The sequence below is a fragment of the Gossypium hirsutum genome, chromosome A05 (assembly GCF_007990345.1).
Source record: "Gossypium hirsutum isolate 1008001.06 chromosome A05, Gossypium_hirsutum_v2.1, whole genome shotgun sequence".
Taxonomy (NCBI): Eukaryota; Viridiplantae; Streptophyta; class Magnoliopsida; order Malvales; family Malvaceae; genus Gossypium; species Gossypium hirsutum.
Window position 1 is genome coordinate 28714374 of NC_053428.1, and position 20075 is coordinate 28734448.

Genomic DNA, 20075 nt, shown 5'->3' on the forward strand with positions numbered 1-20075 from the left:
CATGATTAAGCTGCCATGGGCATGGCTCTTCTATGACTCTACATTTTACAAAATTAATTATAAAATAAATATTAACTTTAATTATATTAAATAAATATTATTTTAATATTTCAAGGTTAGGATTATAATAAACTAATTATCATTCATAATTTTTCATACAAAATATGAGATAAATTAAAGTAAAAAAAAAAAGATATGGGAAAATTAAAACACGATCTCAACACAAAAACTATATTTAGGACTATACAAGGAAGAGTGATATCATTTATTTGATTCCATTAATTTAATCATTGGATATCGGGAAAACAAAAAAAATCTTTAATCAAAAACTATTTTCATTGCACACTAATGAATATTTAGAGTTTGGAGGAAAGAAGGATAATTAAGAGATATTGATAACTAGCGTAATTTGTCATTTTAGAAATATCGTCCTACTAAAAAAATATTTTTGTGATAGATCCTATAAAATATAGTGAAATCACCTTTTCTATTCTTTCCCCGTACCATGCTAGTAATAAGGATGCTCATTTCTTAAAATATCCCATATACGTAGGTAGAAATAGAGGAAGAGACCAAATTTATCCTGACGGGAACAAAAGTAACAATACTGTTTATAATACTATGGCAACAGGTATAGTAAGTAAAATCATACAAAAAGAAAAACGGGGTACGAAATAACCATAACGGATGCCTTGGATGGACATCAAGTGGTTGATATTATCCCCCTAGGACTAGAATTTCTTGCTTTAGAGGGTGAATCTATCAAACCTGATCAACCATTAACAATTAATCCTAATGTAGGTGGATTTAGTTAAGGGGATGCAGAAATAGTACTTCAAGACTCACTACGCATCCAAGGTCTTTTGTTCTTCTTGGCATATATTGTTTTTGCACAAATCTTTTTGGTTCTTAAAAAGAAACAATTTGATAAGGTTCAAGTGTACGAAATGAAATTCTAGATCTGTGGATTTATCAACATCAAATTTGTAAAAAAGAACAAATTTTTCTGAGCAATTAGGTTAGGTATAATGAAAAAAAAGTATGAAAAACCTTTTGCTTGTTTCTATTCTTTTTCTAGGAATTGCTTTTATCGCATTCAAAACAAAATATATATATTATGAAGAATTAATTCAATGAACAAACAATTCATAAAAACAAAGCTTTTTGTCCTATTCCATATATTCAATAGCTCCTTATCGTGTTAATTATCAATTATTAGGTATTGATATTCATGGGCAATAGAAATTAATATGTAGGGATAGATATTACCTTTCTTTTTCTTCTTTCAAATAAATTGAAATGATTGGAGTTTTTCTTTTTGGAATTGTCTTAGGTCTAATTCCTATTATTTTGGCTAGATTATTCGTAACCGCATATTTACAATATAGACGTGGTGATCAGTTGGACCTTTGATTAATTGACATACATTTTTTTTACTGACCCCTTTAATTCTTGAATTTTTTTTATTCTCAATTTATTTAATAATTTAATCCAAGGAGGTCAAATTTGAATTGCTGTTAAATTCTTTTATTGACCGAAAAAAAGAAAAAATAAAAAAGAAATAGCATTGAAATATATTTTTATTGACCAATTAGAATTGTCTCCCAAGATCTATAATTGTCCCCAAAAGTCCAATATACATACATTATTGGACCTTTTGAATAACAGTTGAGAAGATTTTATAAAAATTGAACACTTTCGCATAGAAGATGTAAAATAAATACAGGGGGCAAGTAGGGACCCCTAAAATGGAAAATTTTTCATTTAAGTCCTTTAAAATTTTTAAAATTTTAAATTAGTAAAAAATAAAATTGTACTTTAGTTCCCTTAAAAATGATAAAAATTTAATTTAATCTTTTAAAAATTATAAATATATAAGTTATTTAAATGATGAAATTGTATTTTTATTCTCGTAAAAATTACAATTTAATTTTGACCTCCTAAAAAAATTTCATCATATATTTGTTATTCCAAAATATGTTAGATTAAATGCCAAAGTTGTAAAGAAATTGAGAATATGTTGGAAATGCCAGCTTCTAGAAGTTATTTTGATATGAATGAATTAAGTTTTTAAATGACATTTAATTTGCAACATAAAGGAAATCATTTCAACTAGTTAAATAGGTTTATATTCTCAAAATAAAGTTTGTATTAAAAACATTAATCTAGTTTTAAATTTTATAAATAGGTTAAGAGTTGGATAGATATATATTAAAGAATATATAATATAAATGAATCAATTTTAAAAACTCAACCAATAATATATATATATTACACTTTCTTTGTTTGTCATGGCTTGAAAATATTTCTTAGAAGGGAAATTGTTCCACGGTTGGACAATGCTTTTCACTTGTGTTTCCCTTCTATTTATTTTTACTATAATTTTAATATAACTTCCTTTTAAAAACAAATATTTAAAATATAATGATTAATACACTTAAATTAATTTATATAAATAATATTGTGATCAATATTATTATTTTATTAATAAAATTATAATTTAATATATTTTTAATAATTTCATAAAAATGAAATAATTTAAAACTTTATTATATATTTTTTTAGTTTAATCTCTTTAATAGTTATTTTCATTCTTATCTCAATGTTATAGTTACTTTTGAATCAAAATAAATATTTCATTATTACTACTGCAATAATTAATCTCGTCATCACTATTATTTTTAATTTAACTGGAATGGAAAGCTTAAAATGTATTTATTGCATAGAAAATCGCTTTTGGAAAATTATTTTTCAAAATGAATTGATTTTCTAAAAAATTAATTTTTTTAATGATTTTGCGTAAAATATATTTAGTTGGTAAAATTTTCAAACAAAATTCTTTTCATAACTAATGTAGAAAATGAATTTCAAATTTTTTTTTTTTGAAAACTAAATTCAGATTGAGCTTTATTAAAATGAAATTTAAGCGCACATAACATGAACCAAAACTAATAGGAAAACATATGCAAAAGGGCCCAGGAGTAAAATTTTTAACCTGGAAAAAAAACAAAAATAATAAAACAGATGCTAGAACCAAAAACTAATAGCAAGCAACTGAAAAGAGGCCCGAAACTAAAATAACGGCCTAAAAAATTCAAAAACAAAGAAATAAAATATCGTATTTCAGCCTCTCCAGTCTTCCTCCTCCTCCATTTCATCTTCAATCTGGTTCTCTCATCTTTTCATTTTCCTTCAGATTCTCAGCATACTCAAGGATTTTTCCTACCAGGTAAATCTCATACTTTTTCTTTAGTGCCTTCGTTGCAAGTGTATGTGCTAAACTATTTGCCACTCTTGAAATATACTCAAAACAATATTTTTTAGATTTAGCCAATAACTGATGAATATCGTGAATATATGCTCCGACCATTGATTTATCATGACTTCTTATCTTGCACTTCTTTATAATTGATAATGCATCCCCTTCAATAATGATATTTGTCCATTGCATGTTGATGCCAATTTGGGTTGCTATCCGGCAAGCAATTGCTTCTGCAGCAAAAGCTGATGCGACTTGGTGATGAATCTCTGTAAATGATAAGAGAACATTTCCTTCACTATCTCTGGCCACAATCTCCACAGCCGATTGATAAAGGTTCCCATCATATGCTACATCGAAACTAATCTTCACAAACTGATCAGGTGGGTGTTTCCACTTTCTGACTCCTGTTATAATTTTTGGTACTTTCTCTTCAATCCCATTAAGTTCTGAAATGTAACTATTGATGTAACTTACTATCTCTTCCCCAGTTCTGTTGGCCTTCCCATGAACTCTCTTGTTCCTTTCTCCTCAAATTGCCCAAAGAGCGCAGCAAAAGATCCTACATTAAAGGAATTATTCTGTTCAAAAACCCAGGTGAGCCACTGTTGAAACTTCAGATGAGATGCTTGTAGTAACTCCGAAAATGATAACTCTTTCCATACTGATGTTGAAATAGGACACTCGCGGAATAGATGATTCATGGTTTCTGTTGCTCTTCCACACCCAAGACAGATTGTATTGTTTGATAGCCTTCTATGTAGCAAGTTAACCCGTATAGGTAGATAATTCCATGATATTCTCCAAACTGTAATTTTGATCTTATAAGGTAGATTAAGTAGCCAAAGATTTTTGTAAAATTTCCTATAGTCAGTTTGTAAAGCATAAGATCTAGGATCAATTTCAATGCCCTATAATAGTTTATAGGCACTACACACCGTGAATTCTCCCGAAGGCTCCCCTCTCTAGGCTAGAAAATCATCGTGGGGCTCTTTTGCTAACGGAATGCAGAGAATCTTCTCGGCTACATCCACCGGAAAGGTAGAAGCTATCAACTCTTTTTTCCATTTTTTGCAACTATCATCAATTAATTCAGTAACTTTAAAGTCACTCAAATTATTAACATGAGACGATAATATGGAATAATTCAAATCTAGTATCCAAACATCGTTAATAACTGAGATTTCAGTACCCTCCCCACTTTCTAACATAGCCCATCTGCTAGAATGCCTTTAGTTGCCCATATACTCTTCCATGTGAATGAACTATTGTTACCTAGGCGCGAATTTAAGAAATTCATTTTTAGAAAATATTTAACTTTTAATACTTGCACAACTAACGAATTAGGATTGCTTAGGATTCTCCAACCTTGTTTAGCTAATAAAGAGACATTAAAACTAGCCATACTACTAAAGCCCATTCCACCTTCTTCTTTAGGTCGACACATATGCTGCCACTAACTTAAATGGAGTCCTTTTCTCCCCTGCACCTTTTGCCACCAGAATTTAGCAATAATCCTTTCCAGTTCTCCACATAGGGAATTAGGTAGGAGGAAACATGACATAGCGTAGGTTGAAATTGCCTGAAGTACTGATTTAATTAATACTTCCTTGCCTCCTTGTGATAATAATCTGGTACTCCAACCTTTAATTTTGGAGTTAACCTTTTCTTTAAGATTTTGAAACAACTCTTTTTTATGTCTACCAACCACATTAGGAAGGCTTAAGTATTTTTCCATATTCGTTGACCCTCTTACCCTTAAGATTGCGATATTTCACCTCTTGTTCCTTCTGGTGTGTTTGAGCTGTAAAAAATTGTAGATTTATCAAAATTAACACACTGGGCAGAACATTCTTCGTATTCCTTTAGAATTCCTTTTAGTAGCATAGCTCCCTTTTTTGTTGCTTCACCGAACAGTATACAATCATCCGCAAAAAGCAAATGTGAAATCTCTGGTCCTTTTCTGCTTGCCTTTTCTCCTTTTATCAGGTCCACTTTCATTGCCAATCTCATTAGTGCCAAAAGTCCCTCACTACATAATAGAAAAAGAAAGGGGCTAAGGGGATCACCCTGTCGCAACCCTCTAGTAGATTGAAAATTTCGTCCCCTTCATTAATATTGACTGCATAAGACGCTGTGGTAATGCATCTCATAATTAATTCTACCCATTCCTTTGCAAAACCCATCCGTAACATTACTTCCTTAAGAAAACCCCACTCAACCCTATCAAGGCTTTGCTCATGTCAAGTTTAACTGCCATATATCCTTTTTTCCCTGTACGCTTTCATCGAAATGTGTATAGGATCTCATAAGCTAGTAAAACATTATCAGAAATTAATCTTCCTAAAACGAAAGCACTTTGAGCCGCATCATTACATCTCCCAATAACTCCTTGAAGTCTATTGGCAACTGTCTTAGCCATAATTTTGTAAAGAACCGTGCACAAACTAACAAGTCTGAAGTTTGCTAAATTTGTAGGATTTTGGGTTTTTGGAATCAGCACAATATCAATTGAATTGAGAGGGCTAAAATTTTGATCATTATTTAAAATTCCCAGACAGAAAGTAGTGACATCTTTACCTACTATGTGCCAATATCGTTGAAAAAATAATGCTGGAAATCTATCAGGTCCTGGTGCTTTAATTAGCCCCATTCCTTTCAAAGCTGAATACATTTCTTCTTCTGTATAATTTGACACCAAATCGGTATTAATATCTGGCGAAATTATCTCCTCAATGCCAGTTAAGAGATGAGATCGATCTCCTACTCCTTTTGACGTAAATAGCTTCTGAAAAAATAAAGTAGCAGTTTCATTGATCTTACTTACTTCAGTAGCCTCTCCTCCTCCATCAAGCTTTAGCCTAGATATTGTGTTTATTTTCCTACGAAATGAGGCATACTTGTAGAAAAAGGATGAGTTCTTGTCCCCTGCTTTAAGCCAATTTGCCCTTGCCCTCTATTCCCAGTAAATTTCATATCTATCAATTTCCATGTTCAAGTGAACCTTAGTATCAATAATCTTTACCGTCATATCATCGTTTCTTTTTTCCTCCAGCAACATCTCAAGTTCCTTAGTGACCTTTTTCTTTAGCCCCTCTCGCCCTTTTTTAATTAATCCTGCCCATTCCTTTAGATTTGATTGTAGCTTTTCAAGTTTCTCCAATATTATGGCTGTATTTGATTCCCAAGATACTTTAATTTCTCTCGAGAGAGACTCCTCCGTGATCCACCACGCCTTGAATTTAAACAGTGGACTTCTAGCTAAATTTAAACCGTGGACTCCCAGCATAAATGCTTCCACTTTTAGTATTAAAGAAATGGACAATGATCAGACATCGAATGAGTTAAGTGATGAATGTTGCCGGTTGGAAAAAGATGCCTCCATTTATCATTTGCAACTCTCTTATCGAGTCTTTTCTCGATATTTGTTTCTGGAAAATTTCCCCTTTCCCATGTAAACCAAACCCCCGTATATCCTAAATCTTCTAATTAACATTCTTCTAGAGTCTCTCGAAAGGCCTCCACTAGTCTTTCATCTCTTGGTAACCCTCTACTTTTCTCAAAAGAATACATGATTTCATTAAAATCCCCACTTACTAACCATGGATGCCTCTAATCTTGTCCCAATTTCTGTAGCAGATTCCAAGAAGCATTCTTATTATTAACATAAAGGGAGCCATAAAAGCCTGTAAATATCCATTATTCATTAGCATTTTCCTCCTTAACCATTGCATCAATGTGATTCTTAGAGAAACTTCTTAAAGTAACTGTGATATCTCTTTTCCATGCTAAACATAAACCACCTCGCGAACCTTCCGCTTCAACATCAATCCCATTCAAGAAACCACAACTTCTTCTAACATTTCCCATACGTTGTTTATCTATTTTTGTCTCCATTAAGAAGACCACATAGGGGATTGTGCTACTTTAAAAAGTACCACAGCTTTCTAACTGCCCGTGGACTCCCCAATCCACGAACGTTCCAGCTTATGCTTTTCATTGCGTCTGGTCGGCTTGCCTCTTGGCAGCCGCCTATCCCATAAATAGTTGAATATCACTCTGCTCCATAGCATCAATTATCGCTTCTGGTAACATTTCACCACACACATTTTCTCCATCTTTTTTTAGCCTTTTAGCTCCGTCTTCATATGCAGCTTTTGCGCAACAATTCTCAAATTCGTCTTCAAGAGATTTCCTCTTCCTAATACAGCTTTCATCCTTTGGTTGAGTCATCATTTGTATTGGAGCAATTATTTTCCAACTTGCTTTCTTAGCTAAGTTTGAATTATTAACCAGTCTGTTCTTGCTTTCATTCATCTATTCATCTGTCATGAGCGTAGATACTTCCTCTTGTTCCTTTGTCTTCTTCTCCACACCATTCGATTGTAGTGTCCCTTGTAACATCCCGTTCGTACTGTTTTCTTCTCTAGTTATTTTCTCTTTAATTGCTAGCACCTCTGAACCACCTGTATAAGAGCATTGAGCGATAACCTTTTTTGACAAAACATTAAATTTCATACTCTCCTTCTCGATTAAATTTGATTCTACTTTTAATGCCAGCGTGTATGGTGGATCATCTCTGATTTTGTTTTTTTCTGCAGGATTTAACTCACTACGGTCTGTAAGGACATGCCCCATTCTTCCACATCCAAAGCAAAACATTGGTAGTTTCTCATACTTAAAAGAAATCCACGATTTATTAATATTATCAATTAAGGCAAAAATACCTCGTCAAAGAGATTTTGCACGTTAAGATTTATTCTAAGGCGACACAATTCTCCATTAATTTAAATCTGAGCACCCCTCCAAAAGTGACACTAATGGTATGTAATAGATCTTTTTTATCAAATTCTGGTAAACACGAACCTATCTTTATCTAAAACAGTGATGAGTTAAACCGAATCTGGGATCTTTCCATCAGTTGAGTTAACCTGTCAAATAATATTAGGCTTTTCCGGAACAGCCATGGTCTCCCCTCCATAATCGACTTCAGATCTTCTTCTAAATCAAACACAATCAAAAATAAATTCTACCCTGCCATTTGAATCTTAAACTTCTTTTTTGTCTTCCATATGCTTTTCATCTGTGCCCTAAAACTTTCCGGGTTGTAAAGCTTCTCTGTCCAAATTGTACAAATCAGAGTTGGTTTCGCATTCGAAACCACCATCGACCCTTTGACAGATAATTGAACAAGTTCTTCTGCTAGGAGGGAGATCTCGTCCCTCTCATCACCACCGTCACCACCACTTTCCCCTATCCCAAGCCACAGCAATTACTACTTTCTCTAGGACTCTCAGCAAAGCACTCTTGGCAACGTGAGTATATTGTTACAGTTATTTTTAATCTTACTGGCACCTCATAAATTAAAGAATATTTGAATGCAATTAAAATGCATAGTTTGGAGATAATCACTTCTAATACAGGAGGACGTGGATTCATGAATTTCAAATATTAAATAAATCAATAAGCAACAATAATGTAAAATGTTATATTTTTCTTACCTACGTAAATACAGTCAATTTGCAGAAATAAAATTACGCCACAATTAGATTATTCATCACAATCAAATTGTCCACGAACACAAATAATTCAATTTAGTAATTACATGAACTGATTTTCTAAAAGGAACCACATCAATAGACGCTTCTCAAGCTTTCCGAAGTCCATTTGTTTGCTCTTATCAATTTTCAGAGCATCATCTTCATCACTAGCCTCTCCCTCTCCATCGTTTTTACTAACGCTTTCATCATCTTCTTCTCTATCTTTCGGTCATTCCATTTGATCGGATTGGGGCGAGAAAATCAAAGAAGACTAGGCTACGTTAAGGGCCTCAGGGGTATCCAATAGATAGGAAATGAAACTCGTTGAAAAGGAAAATTGAACTCTGGGCTTACTCGAATGCCTTCATTTCCATTTGGGTGGGTCTCTTTTGTCTTTAATGCTCGACAAGCCCACCCCTTTCATAATTTCAAGCGGTTCTGAAAGAGACCCCATGTCTGACAACGGTCCCAAGTTTACTTAAGACATGTATAAATGATGTTACTTGCTTCACAGCTTTCTTTCTTTGTTGTTTTGTTCTAAAGGTGAATAACCTGATCGGTGGAGAAATTCATCATCATCATCATCATCATCCACCTCTTCCTCTTCCTCACATTCATTTCATTAGTTACTCTACAAATAAATACCACTCTCCATTCCTCTACACTCCCACTTTCATATATATATCACAAAAATCGACTGAAATGGCTAAGTTATTGGGCCCTCTTCCAAACTATACCTTCCTTTTCCTATCTTTCCTCCTCCTGGTTTACTCCGGTAATTAAGCACCATCTCATTTTATAATCTTCTGATACTTAAAAATCTATACTTATTGAATATAATTTGATCTAATGCTAAGATATGTTTGGTTAAACTTTAACGTTTTTGTGGAACAACAACAGGGACGCAAGTGGTGGAAGCACAACTTTGCGAGAGGCGAAGTAGAGCTTGGGCAACCAATTTTTGTCCGGGCAATTTACTTTGTAACCGGCAATGCAGGAATGCAGAAGGTGCCTTAAGTGGCGCCTGTCTCCGCGAAGTCTTAGGGTTTGCATGTTATTGCTACGTTAGATGCTGATTATAGCATATATGTATGTATATTGCACCAAATCCAACCCTTCATGTTATGTAAGTCTAGAAATAACACTAGACTGATGCCAGTGTTATTATATTATCCAAATAAAGCCGGTGCCATTAACTATTACGTAAGCTGCCATGGCTGATCTTTCTCGCTCGTGTTGAATATGAAAGTAGATTGTTACAACTTTTTATACTCTCCTGTCATTTCAATGTCTGAATTGGACTTAATTTTAAGATTTAATTCTTATAAATTTTAAAATTTCAATTATTATAGTGAGCTAAAATTTTCTACTTATATATATTACTTATAATATAATTTAAATAATTAAATTTAATTAAACAAATTTAATTATTATTTTTTGAAATTTAAAATTTAAAAAATATATAAACTAAAATTACTAAAATTAATTAACTAATAGGATTTAACCAAAAAAAAATCAAGAATATGAAATGGATGGTTTTAAACACGAGAAAATACATAAATAGCTGTGTTAGGGAAAATTGAGCTTTGACTATAAATACATATAAATCCAATTGGCCTATGAAGCAAAGACAAATGGCCCATTTCTGGATAGCCAATCGGCCGGTTCCGCCGTTTACTTGTTGACCGACCCAACTCGGATTGTAACGGGGCTGAACCGAACCATTGAAGTGGGCTGGCCATTTCGATTTTGTTTTTGGTGTTCACGTTTCTCTCTCTTTCTCTCTCTCTCAAGCCTTGAAGAAGAAGTAAAGAAGAAAATCCCTCTTAAAACAGCCTCAGTGAAACGTAGTGAGAGAGGAAAAGCAAAGATTTTCAGTGGAAGAAAGCTAGCAATTTGAATTGGTATCGTACGGAAAATGTTCAGGAACCAGTACGATACCGACGTCACTACATGGAGCCCAGCTGGGCGGTTGTTCCAAGTGGAGTACGCGATGGAGGCTGTGAAGCAGGGTTCGGCGGCGATCGGTCTCCGATCCAAGACCCATGTGGTGTTGGGTTGCGTCAACAAGGCTAATTCTGAATTGTCTTCTCACCAGAAGAAGATCTTCGAAGTCGACGACCACATTGGGGTCGCCATCGCCGGTCTCACCGCCGACGGTCGCGTGCTCTCTCGGTATATGCGAAACGAGTGTATCAACTACAGCTTCACTTACGAATCGCCGCTTCCTGTTGGGAGACTCGTCGTCCAGCTCGCCGATAAAGCACAGGTCTTTTTCATTTCCTAAAATCTTCAATCATTGTACATTTTCTAGAAGAAAATATTAAGCTTTAATTCCAGTGCACTTAAGCCGACGGATGATGCTGATTTTGGGGTTCTTTTTGGAAATTGGAAATGACTTAAGGATTTAAATCCTAAATGGTTCTTTGCTGAAGTCTTGACAAGCATGAAGGTTTCGAGCAATGCTTTCAAAATAAATAAAACTTCAAATCTGTTCTCAATGAGAATTAGCTCACTTTTAAGGCTATTATGTAGGAAACATTGATTGATCAAGTAATGTGGAAACTATACGCAAATATCAGTAATTACATTGTTGGTGAACCAGTGGATGATTAACAATGTAAAAAAATGTCCCAACCTGTTTTCTATTAGAAGAAAATTTTACTTGATGACGACTAAGATGATACGAATAGAAAACGGCTACAATGTATGTGTGTGTTAGTGAGTTAACTTCACTTTGAAGTTGAAGCTAAGAGGTTGAGTGTACCCGGTATGAAGTGTCTAGGTCCTCAATATCATACTTGCTGTGAAGTTGCTCTTTGTTTGTGATCAAACTTCACAGTATAACACAGGTAATGGATTATGTCATAAAAAGGATAATTTGAAAAGATTGTTGATGGTTATGAGTACCTTACAATGACCATTTTGATACCTAGTTTACATTAGCATATGGTGCTCAGGTTTAATTGCGCTGGTGTTATATGATCGAGTAGCATTTTTCCAACTTTCAAAGGATTACTCAATATGGACTCTGTATATTTGTTGAGGTAATTGCTGATGTTGTTAGTATTACTGAATTAAATGTCATTGTCAAGTCTCAAGGTTATCTGCATATCATTTTGGTATTAAACATGATTGTTGATAAATCTTCTCTCTGTATAACTAGTGAGTTTTCAGTTTTTTTTTGGTGTGTGTCTTTTATTTTTAACCCTGATTAAACGAAACATGGTTGATGTTAAAGCTAGCAATATCTAATGGAGCACCAATCCCACTGGATTTCTTGAAAGTTAAAGTGTTAAACAGTTCTTCAAAAGAAGCATAATAATCTTATTTGTTTGTGCAATTGTAAAAAGGAAAATGCTCATGTTTTGGTGGCAGGTTTGCACCCAACGCTCTTGGAAACGACCTTACGGTGTTGGCCTGTTGGTGGCTGGCTTGGATGAATCTGGGGCTCATCTTTACTATAACTGTCCAAGTGGGAATTACTTCGAATACCAGGCTTTTGCCATTGGATCACGGTCACAAGCTGCAAAGACATACTTGGAACGGAGGTTTGAGAACTTTACAGGCTCCTCGAGGGATGATCTGGTGAAAGATGCTATTATGGCAATAAGGGAGACCCTGCAAGGAGAAACTCTGAAAAGCTCAATATGTACAATTGCTGTGGTAGGGGCTGGAGAACCGTTCCACGTATTAGATCAGGGAACTGTACAGCAAATCATTGATACCTTCGAGACTGCAGCGGAGCAAGAAGACCCCGCTACCGAACCTGATGCTGCTACAGGTCAGGAGGCTGCCGCTGAGCAGGGCACTGCTGCTGATCACGGTGGTTCTACAGATGAAGGTGCAGCCCCAATGGATATTTGAGGATGCAAGAACCGGGGTTCCATCCATGTTCGGCAGTTGAAAACATTATTGTGTTGGATATTTCCTTCTTTTATTCTCTTACGCAAATTGTCTTTTTACCCTTGGTGCAAACAATCAAATGCTAGGCCTGAAACTTTTACATTTATGCTCAGAGATACTGAAACTTTTAAATTTGCCTCATAATCTCTGCTAGGGAATTGCATGTTCAAGAAATTTTAGATCAAGTTTGGGTAAGTGTTTTAATGATTCGTGCATAAAATGACAAATTTATGATGGCATTTAGTACATCGAAGGAAAAGATGATGTAACATAAGGCCTTTGCATCTGATAATAAACGCTTAATATATATATGTATTGAAGCCATTGCAAAGGAGTTTCTACAGAATAATTCAGTGATGATTCAACACTGATTAGGTTTGCCATTTTCTTCAGGAAAAAAAATTATTAAATAGCAGCAATAGAAGTGAAAATCAATGCTTGTTTGATCGTGGAGACATCAATTCCGAATATCAGGAAGTGGTAGGCCCTTTATCTGCATCTGCTTATACATCCATTGCCAGTTCTCAGGTGTTACCTCACCCCCAAGTGAACGAATCACTGCACCACCACTACATGAGCCCACTTTGCAACATTCCTCAAGTGATAATCCCTTGACCAATCCATATAAGAAACCACCAGCGAAGAGGTCCCCAGCTCCTGTGGCATCAACCACTTTTGTCTCCCCTATAGCCGGAACTCGGACAACCTGTCATATTAAGAATCTTTAGTTTTGCCGGTCTTTAGCTATGCATATATCATCTATAAAGGCAAAGTGCACAATTTGGCCATACTTTCCAAGTTGAGGATTAGTAACCAAGTACAAAGGCATTCCCTAAATGAGAGGCACTGATAATCTCTTAACAACAAAAGACTGCAAAGTACGAAAAAACATTGGTTAGTTTACAAGGTTGTGAGTGGCCAACCTCTGGTGCGTGTTTTGCGATGCATCCGTTGGCCCCTAATGTAACCACAGCCCATCGGCAATATTTGGACAGGTATTCCAGTGCAGCTTCAGGACTAGCATTTGCTTCACCCCTAAAGAAGTAAAATTGAAAAATATATATCAGTTACTACCAACTGCAGTTACAGCAGCAATTGAAAAATAATCACAGCCACCTTAGTAGTTCTGTTGCTTCATCCTCGTTGGCAAAGCAGAGGTCGATATCTCCCGACTTCAGTAACTTTAGAAGAGGTTCTCTAAAATTCCGAACCATCTGAGCAAAGTCACAGACTTCATAAGATAAAATGTTGAAGAGTTCCATGATAGAGAAGTGATATCAACCATAAGGTCGAAGCATTTACTATTATGATGCTTTTAAAATGTTTTATTTTTTGTGAATGGAACTGTTTTTAGTTACATTATAATTCACTCTGTACATAACATTGCATCCAACCTTGGGCAAAAACAAATCGATGATCCAATTACCTCAAAACTGGCCAAATCGATGGAGACAGACAAACCCTCTAGTTTGGCAAATCTTATAGCTGCTTGAGTAACTTCCAAATTGAATATTCCATATCTCATTACTAACCACTGCAATGAAAGATACATCATTAAGTCTAATTCTGTGCGATAACCAGCTGCCAAGGACTAAATGATGAAATGTGGTAAAAAAGTGAACAATCTACGTTGGCCATTTGAAAACAATGACCAAAAGAATATGATAATCGGATAAAAAAAACTCCTTGGTCACCTTAGAACCACTAAAGTCATCCTTCGTCAATTCATCCCCCTGAAAAACAACGAGGAAGAAAATTGATTGTAAGTTTGTACTTGGTATGGCACAGACATAAATCAGAAAGCAGATTATTACACTGAAAAACAAAAACACTCACCTGAACTTTTACAGCGGTCGACAGGCAAGGGCGCATTGTTCTATTGCCGTATGCATCAACTAGGCAAACACACTGCATCATGTCATATTCACTAAGAAAGTTTCAGTATGTTCAAAGCATAGTTAAATTTTGATAGGAATTGTATCATGAAGTTCACCTGAGCCGTTGGTCCCGTCTTCTTTCGCAGTCTCGAAATATTAACTCCAGTAAAGTTCATGTTACTTACAAACAATTGACCTTGCTCATCATCCCCATAGGCCCCGATCATTCCACTGTTAACACCAAAGCCAGAGCTAAGTCCACGAATAGTATTTGCAACACTTCCCCCAGCCATAGTCTTCATAGGAGATGGATCATCAACTGAAGTAAGGATATGCTTTTTCAACTCGCTTAATATATGCTCAAGCTCCTTGAATTCCACCTACATTATCAAATCCATTGTCTAAAATTGTCATGCTCATCAAACAAGAAAACAATCTAAAACTTTGCAGTTCAATGGTTGAAACTTGAAAGCTGTTGATTTAGTTGGGACAAAACTTGGGAGACAAGAGCAAATGTCATTGGGATTGGCGACTATGAAACATGAGAACAAGTAGAAGAAACGTAAGAATCTAACCAGAAAAAAGTCTTGTCCGCAAGCCTAAAATTACCATAAAAGTTATAGTTACTGACAAAGCTCCCGCATGCATCAACCAATTAAGAAAGAAAAAAGATATATTTGGTAAGCCTTTTCAATTTTCATTGTCCAGAACATAGCAGAACGAGGGGGGAAGGGAATGAATAAAAGTGGGGTAATCTTGATGAGAAATAAGTCAATAACCCCGAAATTACACCAATGAAGACAAATTAAAACAAAGGAGCGTGAACCCAGAAAACAGCAAGTAATAATAGAAAGAAAGAGGAACACAAAATTAAGAAAAGAATTTAATGAAACGGGTAGTTAAAAAAAAAGTGGAACATACCGGAATGGAGCCACCACGTTCACCAGGAATTTGATGGAGCAAGGACCAATCGACACAAGCCACATGATCAATGAGGGCAGCTGGCTGTAGTCCCAGGATAAGGGGAGCCTTGGCCTCCCCGTTATTAACCAAGGTTTCTGCTCCCATAGTTTTTAGCCGCTGGGTGGCCTTTGGTGACTCCCTCAAAAGGGTCTCCTTTGAAGTAGTAGTCTCAGGCTCAGGCTAAGGCTAAGGCTAAGGCTCAGGCTCAGACTCTATAGGATTTTGCAGTGAATGTAGTATTATATAGGCAAAGCCCCGAACATGCGTACTCAGCACTGCGTCAGGTGGGCTCTGCCACTGCCCTTCACTCCTCAGCGCCCCTATTGGCCTATTCAGCCTTTTTTTTTATTATTTACTATTTTGTTTCTTCACTGATTTTTACTATAAAAAAAATGGGCCTTTTGGCTCCAAATGGTGTGAAATCTTAACTGTGATTGGGGGTTTGTGGGTTAAATACTAATGATTAATCCACTGTGGGCAAGTTTCAGTTGGTAAGTAAACATTAAAATGAACTTGACTTGCTCTGTAAGATGTCGGTCCAATAACTTGGATTTATATTGGGAAATTTTTCTCTTTTTGTTTTTGGTTTCTAATGAGTAAATTTGTTAGATTTTGATAGGTTAAATCAGAGGCTATAACTCCACCTTTAAAATTATTAAGGTGTTGACTGATTTTGCCCTAAAGGTTGTCAAAGCAACATTAAAGAATGTCGTGGAAAATCATGCACATGCTCACGATCTTTCTCAAAACCAAAGAATTTTGATGCCCTTTCTTTTACATGTAGTGCATGAATTTGTACAAAAGGAAATAACTTCCATCATGTCGCATTTTATCATGTCTCTTTTTTTGTTGGATGAAATGCCACATATAACAAAATCAGATTTAAAAAAAAAAATTGCTTATTCAACAACAATACTTCAAATTTTTCTCTCTCAACAATAAAAAGTATTATTCTACTCAGGGATTTTGTCTCTCGCTTAGGGGTTGAGTATATGAATAATTACGGAGATACCTGGGTATGGTATAAATCAAACTACCAACCAAGGCCGTATATAATACTTTAAAGCAAACCTTGTACCACTTGAGCCAACGCTCCCTCGAGTGAGAGGCAGAACTCCTAAGTGGGTCTCCACCCTTGAGTGGGAGACAAAAACCCCAAGCAGGACAATACCTTTCATTGTTGAGTGATCGAATAGACGTCCCCAAGTACAACACTTCGAAGACTACTTTCAAAGGAGTCGATCCCCCCTTAACACATATTTTTGTAGGATTAATATTTTAATGATCCAATCGTTGAATTTATAAATATAATAATATTTGTCATGTATGTAAATTTTTGAACCGATTTAATATCTCTATCATATCAATAATATTATATATATATATTAATATTTATTGATCAATAGAAGACATTTTATATAAACAAATAGTTAGAAATTATAAATTTAGATATGAAATATAAAATATAATTATTAAATTATTAAAATATTAATGGTACAAAGATATGTAAAATAAAACTATTTTAGTTTTATCCCTCCCCTATCTTTAGCATATATAAGTTTTAAATTTTTATTATACACAATTACCTACTAATCAATTATAATATTTAATAATATTTAAAAATAAGAATTTAAATAATAAAATACATGTAACACAAAAAAGTATATAATAAAATTGATAACTATGAATCATAACTTTTTACTTATAAAATATACAAAGCTGGAAATATAATATCAAGTATTAAAAATAATTTTTAAGAATGTATCAAATTGTGAATTATAATATTAAAAGATGTTATTATCTAATAAAAATCAAATAAACATATAAAATAATATAAAATCTAAAACCATAATGAAACTCATCGATGTTATGGAAATTTAATGTTTTTTATTGTAAAAGAAATTTATAGAATTTTTATTTAAATATATTTTTAATATATAATTAATATTCAAATATACTAAATTTATCAACACTTAATTTAACTATTACTAAACAATTTGATTACCAATTAATATTTTTTATTATATTTTTAAGAAATACTTTTATTAATCATAAATAACAATAATACATAAACATGACATAATGAATAAAACGCTACAAATTATTGCACAAATACGACCGTATGTAAAAAGAGCCCAATAGAAGAGATCAAAGATTAATCGACAATAACTGCAATAGTGGAACCACATCACTGAGTTCAATTTCACGATCACTATCAAAATGCTTTGTCATGACAAAATAATATTATTTATTTTATAAAGCAATGTTATTTTAGTCATTACCTGATCGAGTAAGTGTTTAATTGACTTATTATGCCAACTTGGTTAGAAGCTTAATTTATAATTAGATTATGACACACCCACAATATTAGTGAAAAAATTATATAACGAATGTATTTATAAAAAATAAACGAAACTTTGGTTGAATTGGTAAAATTTAGAAATTAAAAATCATGAAACTTTGGATTCAAATATCATTATATGTATTTTTCTAGATTTTACGTAGGTAGCACTTTCTATAGCAATCGACATCTATAACAACTTTTCATTAGAGCAGCTAAGTTTGTTGTAGAACTGGTCTTATTTATATTTTACTTTTAACTTCTATAATAATTTTTTATCTATATTGGCAAAAATCATAAAATATGAAGTACACTCTTCATAAAATTAGCTCAATTTTCATTTTAAATTTTAGTAAAATTAATTATATTCCTACGTGAAATAGAATTAACAAACTTTACTTAAGATATTTTTTTAATAGAATTAAATTTTATATATAAATATATTAATCATATTTTACTAAATAAACATAATCTTTAATAAATTTTATTATAAATGTAGTTTAAGTATCTCTAATTAATATTATTAATATATTATATTTTAAAATTTTAAAATTTTTAAAATTAAAAAATAATTAAAATTTCAAATGATGTATAGGTGTATCGAATGAGGTGTTAACAATCATCTCTATGTAATATCCAAAATTTTGATAGATAAATAGATTATTATAGAGAGAGTTGGTTTATAAAAATACAAAAATGCGATCAAAATGATATTTATTGCTTTGTAAAATTAATAAATTTTTTATAATTTTACAATTGAGTTAAGAAGTAGTTGATGAGCGACACAAACTTAGTTAATCACATAAATAATAATTAAATATCCCAAACACAACTACATTTACAAGAATGTAATAATAATTAAAATAAAATAACATGTTAGAAAAATAAACCTCACAAAATTGGTAATCTTAATTCACCTTCTATAACTACAAACAAAAAACTGGTATAAAATATGTATATAAAAAAGAATAATATTTGATACATAGTTAGTGTATAAATTTTATGTATCATTGAAAAATAATAATATGATTTATCATCATTAAATTAAATAAAAAATATAGAAGACTCCTAAATAAATACTAATAATTTTATTTAAACATACGAGTTAGTATTTGGTGCACTGGCAGTGTGTTTTTTTTTTATTTCACAAGTAACATTAAAAAACTGTCATGTATATATATTTTTTAAATATTTATTTTTTAATATTTTACTATACATTATAAGACATTTGTCAACCTCTGGCCCTGGTTGTGAAATTTTAAAACTTCACTGGTGGTATACCAAATGTTATTCCAAAATATAATTAAACATTAAACATAACTATTATAAACAAATATTAAAAACTTTTGAATTTAGGATATTAGTTTTAAGGTCTCAAGTATAGGGTTTAGGATTTTCATTTTATTTAATGATGATTAATTAACATTCCTTAACTATGGAATATATGTATATTATTAATTACATTCATGAATTAGGTAGATTATGTATTAATGAGGTTTATTTGTTCCTTGATTTTTTTTTTAAAAATCTAATTTAATTGTGAAAGTATCTTAAAGTTTCTAATTGATAGAGTGCTTAGGATCACTCATAACTCATCCCAACAGGATAAATGTGCTTTAGCATGCTTGAACTCATGTACTCTTACATTGGCAACAATACCAATGCAAAATTTTAAATCATACATTCTACTATACTTTAGCTTAGATTTCTATTATCATGGAGAGAATTTTGAGTAAAATTTCATGAGTTTATATATTTTTAAGAAATATGCAACCTTTTAAGGTGGTGTTGTTAAAATATTGAGAAACAATTACAGTGAAACCGTGTACATCAAGTGATGAGCAATTTCGTCTTAAGAACAAAAGGTCCAATCCTTAACGACAACGTTAAGTTATCATTCTTCAAATCAATTATTAACAAATAAACTTATTGTTTTAAATTTTAACAAAGTTTACAAATTTATAAAAACATATAAAATTTTCAATATACGAGAAAAGTTTGTATGAAACTGAGATATCATATCATTTATATCCATTTCTAATAATTTAATATCATTTTAGTATTTTTATTCTAATTTTTTTTTTTGTGATAAAAAAGGAGATAAAAGATAAAAGCTTAGACCCTCAAAGGAGAATCTTCAAACAATCTTAATCCTATTCTTCTAGTACGAACAGACTTAGCCAGACAAT

The 20075-nt window shown here is 32.9% G+C and overlaps 2 protein-coding genes and 1 long non-coding RNA gene across 5 annotated transcripts; 2 read left to right on the forward strand and 1 right to left on the reverse strand.

Annotated features, from left to right (window-relative positions):
• Positions 1-3020: 3020 nt before the first annotated feature.
• On the forward strand, positions 3021-10068 carry LOC107961234 (uncharacterized). Of its 3 annotated transcripts, XR_005926434.1 has the most exons (6): positions 3021-3229; positions 3499-3642; positions 3751-3856; positions 3939-4300; positions 7861-9574; positions 9700-10068. It is a non-coding gene; the product is annotated as an uncharacterized lncRNA (long non-coding RNA). The 3 variants fall into 3 exon arrangements; XR_001701228.2 differs by having other exon boundaries at positions 3023-3642; XR_005926435.1 differs by lacking the exons at positions 3021-3229; positions 3499-3642; positions 3751-3856; positions 3939-4300 and adding an exon at positions 7489-7666.
• Positions 10069-10425: 357 nt separating this feature from the next.
• LOC107957580 (proteasome subunit alpha type-1-B) lies at positions 10426-12890 on the forward strand. The gene is made up of 2 exons (XM_016893118.2): positions 10426-11068; positions 12178-12890. Exons 1-2 carry the CDS (start codon positions 10718-10720, stop codon positions 12664-12666), a joined length of 840 nt encoding a protein of 279 aa, XP_016748607.1. The 5' UTR covers positions 10426-10717; the 3' UTR covers positions 12667-12890.
• A 101-nt stretch (positions 12891-12991) lies between these two features.
• Positions 12992-15861, reverse strand: LOC107957579 (uncharacterized sugar kinase slr0537). Its single transcript, XM_016893117.2, has 8 exons — positions 15504-15861; positions 14699-14962; positions 14542-14613; positions 14400-14438; positions 14132-14239; positions 13822-13919; positions 13629-13740; positions 12992-13411 (listed from the first exon to the last, which is right to left on the reverse strand). Exons 1-8 carry the CDS (start codon positions 15648-15650, stop codon positions 13163-13165), a joined length of 1089 nt encoding a protein of 362 aa, XP_016748606.2. The 5' UTR covers positions 15651-15861; the 3' UTR covers positions 12992-13162.
• Positions 15862-20075: the final 4214 nt, after the last annotated feature.

Coding starts and splice junctions, on each gene's coding strand:
- LOC107957580 (XM_016893118.2), top strand. CDS start 10,718: ATGTTCAGGAACCAGTACGATACCGACGTCACTACATGGAGCCCAGCT. Junction 11,069..12,177: donor AGCTCGCCGATAAAGCACAG/GTCTTTTTCATT, acceptor TTTTGGTGGCAG/GTTTGCACCCAACGCTCTTG.
- LOC107957579 (XM_016893117.2), bottom strand. CDS start 15,650: ATGGGAGCAGAAACCTTGGTTAATAACGGGGAGGCCAAGGCTCCCCTT. Junction 14,963..15,503: donor AACGTGGTGGCTCCATTCCG/GTATGTTCCACT, acceptor TTGATAATGTAG/GTGGAATTCAAGGAGCTTGA. Junction 13,412..13,628: donor TCGCAAAACACGCACCAGAG/GTTGGCCACTCA, acceptor TTAATATGACAG/GTTGTCCGAGTTCCGGCTAT.